A 9,700-nucleotide genomic window follows, 5' to 3' on the forward strand; every position below is an offset into this window, starting at 1 on the left:
CTCGGGCATAGAAAGACTGTGCCGTAAAACATGCTCAGATTGATAGGGATTAAAAACATATTTTGAGTAGGAAATGTAAAAATCATTTTTAAAAAATCAAACCTATCTTACAGGTCTTACTCTCACCTACACGGTGCGTCACCTACATGTGGATTATATCAAGAAGGGAAAAGTGAAAATGATATTAAAAATATCTTTGAAATTATAGTTATATTCTAAAGTGACGTGAAAATTGTTCCAGGTGATTCTTTAGTTAACATTTCTCTAAAATATTAAAAAGGAGTTTTGAAAACGTGCAATAAATACGTAATCATTGTATTTGAACTAAAAAAAAACAAACTTCGGACATAGCCAGTAAAGAATGACTCTCAATGTTAGGTGGCCGTCTTATTGTGCAAATGCGTACAGGTAAAAATATATGTCTTTGAACAGTGAGACACACCGCGGCGGTTTAAACATGGCTGCAGCAAGGACCGCGATGGTGTAACTCGGAAAGGATTAACTAACCGCGGGTGCGGGGAGGGGGAGCGGTCAAATACGGGATCCGCGTTGTTTGCACTGTAGCAATAGCACAGTCGAGCAAATTCGAATTAATTTTGTCGGGCCATCACAAAATAAGAGTTGCATTTGATACAAGTAGGTTCTGTTAATTATGAATGGAGCCACTGAGTAGTTATCTAGATTTCATTTATTAGGTTTCAGTCATTCAATATAAGAGGAAAGTTTAGTCAAATCAAACAGAGTATTCGATTGGAAATACTAACTTGTTTTTTTTTTTTACACAGATACTGTGGAAAATATAAATAGCTTGGTATCAGAGTAATTTGTTCGATACAGTAACAATATTAGAAATAAACAGTACTATATGGCTCGCATTTGTTTTATCATAAAATATGTATTTATTTATCAATGAATGAGGAGCACTTGAAATATAAACTGTTTTAAATATTTTAACAGGAAGAAAGGTAAGAAGTCAGCCATTTACACTGTATAATTTTATGCAAATAAAAGTAAAACACGATGAAAACAAATACTGTAAATTTTAGCCGATAACTGGTCCGATGCAAGTCAAGTTTTCCATATAACCTCAGTTTTTTGTTGTCTAATACCGGTACATTGATTAAAAGGTCATTGTTTTAAAAAAATAAAGGGGGGTCTGCGGCAAAATATTTACCACCAAATGTTTACCGACATATGCATCAAATTGGGACTTATCTCACAGAGTCTGCATGACACTTGACAATATAACATGTAATACAGCTCTCTTAACTGTCTGCGAGCTTTAAAAATTATGAATAATTCATAATAGCGAAACATCAAAAACAATTTTCTTGTCAGAACCATACAAATACTCATCATTAGGCTAGTCGTGTGTTTTAAAGGCTTGACCTAGCATTTACATTCAGCTGACATATTTACTTAGTTCTCTGTATAATAGAAAAGACGCAGCCATTGCAGAGAGCTCGGACGATAAACAAACGATGAATAATCATTGGAAATTCCAGGAATCGGGGGAGCGTAAATGACTTAGAATCCAACAGAGTTCTTATTAGACATTAGTAAAAGTAGAAATTAAAAGCTTAAATTAAGCTTCTGAGAGGCTTTCCCCACAAAAATATGGCTAACAGAAATTTAAAAAACATGATATTTTTGTAATTTTAGAAGAAAATAACATTTTCGCAACAACAAAAATTCAGCATGAAAATGCAGCTCATATTGCTTTAAGGAAGGTCAACATATCACCCATCAGATCTACCTTAAACATTTAAATATAATTCCGGTATTTTGGACCATAAACTATTTTCTAGTAAAGACAAAATTTAAATATTTAAGCTTTAAGATTTTAACATTTCAATACAGAGCTCTTTGTATAAAGGAGGTAAATATAGCTTTAAAATGGCCACGGCCATCCAGCCCCTCTAAGTGATATTGTCTATTTGTTTTACTTTAAGCAATTCAAATAGTTTTATGTATCGCTGTCGACTCGGATACAAAAAACATTGCATTGTTGCCCACAGTATTTGATGTAGATGTTTCGCTGATAGTGGCTTAATATGCTTCCTATCGCCCCGATCTCTTGACTAATTTTCCCATTTAATTAGTTTCTATCAATAAAACATGCACGGTTTTAACCGTGGATGAGTCTAAAACTAGATGGCCTGTCCGGCAATTATCTCTCTCCCACGTACATTATACCCCCAAGGTTATACCGAATTAACAATTTACTTATATAGGTATTATATAAAAAAGTAAGGGGTCATCAAATCGTGCAAAGCAGAAGAGTGAATTGAACATGTACCTTAATGTGAAGTCCGCCGATTACAGATTGCTGATTGGCTACATCCTTTACCCTGAGAAAATACGTTGATCGACTGGTGGATTATAACTACTTCTCAACGTTCAAACCTTCCAGGCTTTAATTCTCGATAATCTTAAATTACAAATAAGTCTACTTATGTTCTCCTGAAAAAATCTCCTATTTATAATTTGTGTCCTTTTCTGTCGTAATAAATTGCCACTCCCTGGCTTTTATCATCTTTATCTAAAAAAAAATCCTATTGTCATTAAAATCTACACAACACATAAACCTTTACCAAAACCATTTTCAGGTACTCCATTTTGACCATGTTGACAGCACCATTTCTGTTGTCAACAAAATTAATAGTTACTCCCTTGTCTTCATAATTCAAAGCATTGTTCCAGTGGTCATTGTAAATGACACTCCCTGTTAACAACAACATTTATTCAAAACAAAATTTCTGTTTCACACCATTTTAAATATTTGATGCAATTTTTGTTCTCTTCAATTTTTAACCACAACTCCCTTTTGATAAACATCATAAGTTACTGAAGACTTTTTGTGCTGTCAACACTAACTGCTGATGACATATACAAATTGATAATAGGTCGTTTTTATGCTTTGTTATTTTCTCTTGTCAACATAAAAAAATAACTACTCCCTCTTGTCAGCATCTCTTTCTTGTAAATATCATTTACAGTTACTCCCCTTTGCTCTTTATTAATTTAGAATTTATGGTTTTAAAATCCTAGATCATAGAAGTATTTCTGTAACTTTCCATTTCTCGATGACAATATATCAATGAAATAACTGCAATTTTCATTTCCGTCATAAATAACATTGTATGTAAAATGCATGAATGTTTAATAAGTCACATAATAATGAATTACACAGGTATAGGCCTATATAAATATTTGATATTCGTGACATCATAACAATCTACATTTAAATGAAATTATGTAATTTGACTGACATTCTAATTTTTTTCTAACAAACTACATGTGTTAAGTATGTTCTAAGTTATCCAATAGTGGAATGGGGAAAATACTTTAAAGGCTTTTACAATGCATTAGATACAAATAAAATAAATAATACAGTGTAGCATGCTGATAGTGGTATATCACATGCTTGAAAATTTCACAATGAAAATAAATGGTTTCCTTTATCACTATATGGAATGTATGAATGTAGAAAAAAAAAGGAGTGAAATTATTGAAAGTCATGGCACTTTTCCATCTGGCGATCTTGTTGTACTTGTAAATAATGTAAGGAAGAGCTTGTAATAAGGGTCCTCCACATCCTTTGGAAAATTCTCTCAAATGAGCACAAAATTGCGTATTATTTAAAGATGTGACATCCTTGCATGTGTACCATTGACAATAAAAATAACAATTTTTGATTAAAAACATACTTTTCAAATATTCATTGGCATTCATATCAAAAGTCCCAGATCGACTCAATTGAACCCAAGATCTAAAGGGCAGTAGTCTGAAGTCCTACTCACTTAGCTACAAATCTAGACAAACAATTCCACTTACACACTAGTGAATAATTCCACAGGACAATTAATTCTCCAAGTTTTAACATATGTTTATAAAAAGTCACGGGATTTGGAGGACCCTTAATCATCATCCATTTTAAAATGTTGGAAATCAAAAATTGCACAGTTTGACTCAAAAGAGAGAGGAAGGTAACATTTAAAACAATTGCTACATAATAAAGAAAATCAGATCTCTGGGGAAAAAAACCCCAAAAACATTATTCTTGTCTATATATAAAAAACAAAAAAAAACCAAAAAACAAAAATGTACATAGAACTAGAAATAACTGAAGACAATTGAATGTACTGGAATGTACCCTGTAATAAAATAGATTGATACACATAACCAACAAACTGAAAGAAATACAAAATACTTTTACATATAATTTTGAATTATAATCAATTATGCTAAATGGCAGTAATATAGGATTTCTAAGATCTATGGGACCACACTAAGGGCATAACATTATGTTAACAAGAAACTATAAAATATCTGTAATTAATATCAATTTTGTATCAATTATGCGTATATTAATTATTAGGCTTTGGTTCCAACAATAGAACAATAAAGATACCAATATATCATACACATCATATACATACATACATATATACATACATACATATACATATACATACATACATATATATCATACATGTGTAACGTGAGACTAGCAATCCAGTTCACTTCCCCCAATAACCATGTAACACGCACACAAATTGACTGTCTATATAAATCAAAGTAGCAATATATTAATTTGAAATTTATTTATATAAAAAAATTCATCAAACCCCAAGATTCAATCTATCTAAAGGATTCAAATAAAATTTACAAATATGTATGAAGACTCTCAGAAAAGCAACAATGCAAAGCTTTTAAATCAAAGCATTTCATTAAGTTCAAATGACTAAATCCAGTCTAACAATACTGACAAATTTGATTTCAAGTAAAATTTGAATTAAAATAAATCATTCAATCAAACAGGTATCAATCATTTGTAAAACATAGTACCGGTATTTTTCTATTAAACCTTAAAGACTAAATATTACATGCACTGCAATATTAGTTTTAAACATTCACATAATTCTAAAATCATATATGGGAAAATGTGTATTTCAATAAATGAGAAATGGCAAGTGGGACAAATTTACTTTAAGGTTTAAAAAATGAAAATGAAATTTTGAAATGAGAATAACCAGCATATACATTGACTTCTGTCCTTTTTTTCCCTTCTATTTCTAAATAATTGAAAACCTGTGAACATTTAACCAATACATTAAAGGCTCTTTAATTTCCATATTTGTAAGCACCTTTACTGAACTGCACAACTTCCTGTGTAGTAATTGCAACATGTACATCGTTCATGAACTGGCCTTGGGGGAATGAGGTCAAGGTCCTCATCATCAGGTTCAAGGTCAAGGTTATAGCCATCCTTGATCAACTGTTGGTTAATCTCCTTCTGAGCAGCTTTTGATATCACAGGCAATTCAAAGTCATCATCACTAAAAATTAAAGCTCAAACATTCATTACAAGTGGCAATTTCTTTCATAAAATAAATTTTTCCGGCATCTTTCTTTCTAAATAAAATTCAGTTATTTAGTCAATTGTCTCTACTTGCAGAACCTTTATGTATAAAGTTTACAGTTTCGCAGAACAGGAACACTTTAAACCTTTTTTATTTACAGCTACATGCCACACTATCAAACAGTGACATTATGACACATACCTTTCATCAGTCATTATAGCAACAAGTGGCTCATTATCTTCATTCATAGGTTTAATGTCATTTTTCTTGGGAACAGACAGCCTGTTAATTCAAAGAAATCAGTTTGGTGACTAACAAGGGATAAAATATATCAAGATGCTTAATTATACAAGTATCATCATGATCAAATTCTGACATATAATTTATTTATTGTACATGTATTTCTTCTTACATTGAATTTAAATTATTCATATCTTAAAGCTTTAAGATATGAATAATTCAAATTCAATGTAAGGAGAAATACATGTACAATAAATAGATTATATGACAGCTCTACTCTTTTTGGGCCATACCTATTTCTGGAAAGTATGGATTTCTTTGGTTGGGCTGTAATAGCTCTCCTTGCAGCATTTTCTTTGTGCTTGTCTGTAATAAACATCAAAAGTTTTAATTGCATGCCATCTTCAAGTTAGTATTAAATGATAATTTTCAGTGATGTGCTCCACTGGCATATTCAATAACACAAGTAACAGCATGTAAGTCTTTATGGAGAATGCTTACATAGGCAATGCCTGCTGCCTAATTCATTTATGTAATATATTTACATCATAAAATATGTTCAAATCAAAGCAAATTAAGGTACATAACCAGTAGAGCAATCACAATTCATATTGCCATGATCACTGGATAATATTATCGTTGACCTGTGTTTACATTTTAACTTATATTTCTCTATAGTGGCTCAACACACCAAAATATTATTTGATGGATCAATTAAGTCTCTTATTTATTTAATATGATTTTTTAAATAATATATTATTTTCACAGAATGTTGTAGGAAATCAAGTTAACAAGTCCAAAACTAATGCAATTTTTTGTGCACCATATATTGCTTTCTGTAGCTTAGCATGTCAATGTAAATTTTCCCATAGATCTAGAGACCTTCAGCTATTGTCTAACCAGAAATTCCCTTATGATTCAGGACATGTACCTATTTTCATTTGCAAATCATAAGATTTCTTGTAGGTGTTTGAGCTCTTCTTTGGGGTTCCAAGTCCATTTGCTGGGTTTTTCTGGGGACTCTATAGGAAAAGATTTAAAAGCAAATCAAAAATATAGAAGAGATTAGAATGTACATGTATTAATAGATAACCACACAGATACATATAAGTACAGCGTATATCAATGAATACACATTTATTGCTTAAAAATAATAATTCATATAAAATTTTAAAAAATTCTGAAATCAATATTAAAGTGAAAAAAAATTCAAATACTTTGAAACACTTGTTTACAATATTAAATAGATTAATTGCATTGTGAGTCAAAATACATTGTTGGTTAGCATTTATAATTTTACGAAACATGAATGCTGCTACATTATTTATGAATTTAGAGCAAATTATGTTCGGTTTGTAACCCTAAGAAAACAAATTAAAATATATCTGGAGGGTCTTAGTACAATGAAAAGGGAACACTTTTCCAGCAGGATACAAACCACATGGCTACTTTTAACAACAAGAACCACTTGGAAGATATGAATTTACAATATCCACTTGATACCGTAACTGCTGATTAAAAATAGGAATTGAAGTAAAATTACTTTATAAGTATTGAAAATGTGCCAATGATGATGTAAAAACCAAATACCGGTAATAGTGCGCTCAGATGGACAAATTTATTTTTTAGGCATTTTTGTATCATTCTAAAGATATATTTGAGACATCTTGATGAAGATTTTGTATGCATGTTAAGTCTTGCAGGAAGTGCGTTGAACGGAATTGTCTAGTCACCCAAAATGGCAGTATGAATAGGTGAAGTTTACAATGCTCTTAATTTCAGGCCAAGTAGGGCTGTTACATGTAATAGATAGAATGTTCTATCAGTAAAATGACAACTGTCCTACAGACCTGGTTTAAGGACAGATTTCATTTCTTATACTCGATTCATAGCAAAAAAAAAAAGCATTGTATTCAACCTAAATTTTCATATGGTTGGTCTCAAATTAGTGTTGTAAAATCGGACCAATTTTACTATCGATGATCAAATTGAATTGGCAGCTCACAATCGATTATAAAATCGATAATGTAAACTTTCAAATTCCAACAAAGATTAATTTTTTTCATCCTGTCAATGAGTGAAAGATACCAACATCAGAAAATAAAGAAAACATCTTTTTTATTTATAAATCATATATCAATAGTTTTTTTAATGACCTTATCTTCAAATGAATTACCGGTAAATATAATACTTAGGTACTAACCTAGGGCAAAATTTTAATTTAAATTGGATTAGAAGCAAGTCAATAAAAATAAAACCACTTCTAAACTTTCTAATAACTTATCAAATTTGTTAAATTTAATTGATCTGATACATTCACACATTTTATACAATCAATGTTTTGTAATTCTGTGAGTTATATGATAAATAAAATCAGTCCTTGTACGTCTGTGTATTTTGGAGGTATTAGTGCAACCCTTTGACCCAATTACAACCTCTATGTAGTGGATCTGTTTAATTTTGAAGACAACTGTAAACAAACGGTTTTATGATTATTTTAGCAATTATTTGGCCGCATTATTAACTACCGGTAATCACAAGTTTCAAACTGTAATTGTAATATTAGCATGAAAAGTAATAAACATCGGTTGTAATTCTCAATGCACAGTATCACCCGTTTTTATAACCCATGAAGATAAGACAGTTGCAAGTTCCTAATCACAAAACTTGTGAAAACGTCTTATTAATTTGATAATTATCATTTATTGCCTTTAGGTTTAATTAACACGATCCTAAACTCAGAATACAGGGTGACTTCAACTTCTCTTTCGGAGGAAATTCCGGCAAAGTTACCGATCACAAGGCATTAGTCGCCCCTAGATTTGTCACTGTATAATAATACTTTAGTCTTTTCATGGATATTGCTTCGCAATAAAAGGTTATATGTCACGTGACTGAATTTTAGCGACTATCGATGATAAAGAATCACTATCGATTGTCGCCGACCTGCTGCCTTCAGCGACGATTTTTCGATAGTCGGCGACTATCGTAACAACACTATCTCAAATGCCTACATTGTTGCTCTTTCCAGGGACATATACATGTATATATGAAATACCGGGTTGCTGTCTTGAAATATAAGCAATATTTGTGCAAGGGTAAGAAAACTTGCAAGCCTCGCCCTTTTCATGTTTTTGACCCACGTCCAAATACAGCTTATATTTCAAGACTTTAACCATTTATTTTGTTTATCCTGCAACATAGTATCTGGTGACATCTACTTTAGACAATTTTGCTGCATATCTGCTGTTGAAACCATGGCGTAACGAAGCTTGAAAGATTATGACACAATGCATTTGAACGTCAAATAAAATGTATGAGGCTATATTGGGGCATTGACCAGATCTAGCTTTGGTTTATTAGGTTGCCTTTTATTCAATTAATGCAAGAGGTGGTTGCAGGATAAATATTTATTCTCTTTTGAGAAGTGGACAGGCATAGCGTTGATGTTTTTGTGATGTATGGGTGCATTTATGTTTAAAATGTAGAAATAGTAGGTCTGTTACGAAAATTCAGGGAAACTGGAGTCAAAACATGGGTCGAAGCATAGACCGTCTTTGTTTCAGACATTTACACGTTTTTCAGAATCAAAATATGAGGGCTTGCAAAGAGAAGTGCATGTAGGCTATGCCTGTCTACTTCTCAAAAGAGAATAGCCAGAATATATTAAGTCCCTGCTCTTTCACAGCCATAGCTATATGAATTAATTAAAAAAAAACTTACACCTTATCCCTATTTGGGATATTATTTTTCATACGAGCAATTAGAGCCTATTTGGGCAATTGGTCACTGTTATACAAGTGGTCAAAACAATAACATATGTCAGGTCTATGCTCCGTTCTATGTGAATTCACTTACGTTTAGTAACTCTGTTTGATTAGATTTATGATCACTGTCAAATCCACTGTCTTCCATGTTTTCCATTACAAAAGACAACCAGTTTTGTGGTTACGGTTTGCATAATATTGTCATTTTTTGACACCGCTTGTTGCAACTGTCTCTTCCTTGTACTTGCTAATCACAGGAATGGAAAGGTTAATGATTAAAATCTTTAAAAAGTCATTCTAAAAATTTTAGAAATTAAAATATTTTGG

At 31.6% G+C, this 9,700-nt stretch overlaps 1 protein-coding gene across 1 annotated transcript; it reads right to left on the minus strand.

Annotated features, from left to right (window-relative positions):
- Window positions 1-3,146: 3,146 nt before the first annotated feature.
- Window positions 3,147-9,646, minus strand: LOC128179052 (protein FAM219A-like). Its single transcript, XM_052846537.1, has 5 exons — window positions 9,465-9,646; window positions 6,538-6,628; window positions 5,900-5,972; window positions 5,568-5,648; window positions 3,147-5,342 (listed from the first exon to the last, which is right to left on the minus strand). The coding sequence occupies exons 1-5, from the start codon at window positions 9,528-9,530 to the stop codon at window positions 5,153-5,155; spliced, it is 501 nt and encodes a 166-aa protein (XP_052702497.1). The 5' UTR covers window positions 9,531-9,646; the 3' UTR covers window positions 3,147-5,152.
- Between the last annotated feature and the right edge of the window lie 54 nt (window positions 9,647-9,700).

This window comes from Crassostrea angulata, chromosome 3 (assembly GCF_025612915.1).
Source record: "Crassostrea angulata isolate pt1a10 chromosome 3, ASM2561291v2, whole genome shotgun sequence".
NCBI classification, from domain to species: Eukaryota; Metazoa; Mollusca; class Bivalvia; order Ostreida; family Ostreidae; genus Magallana; species Magallana angulata.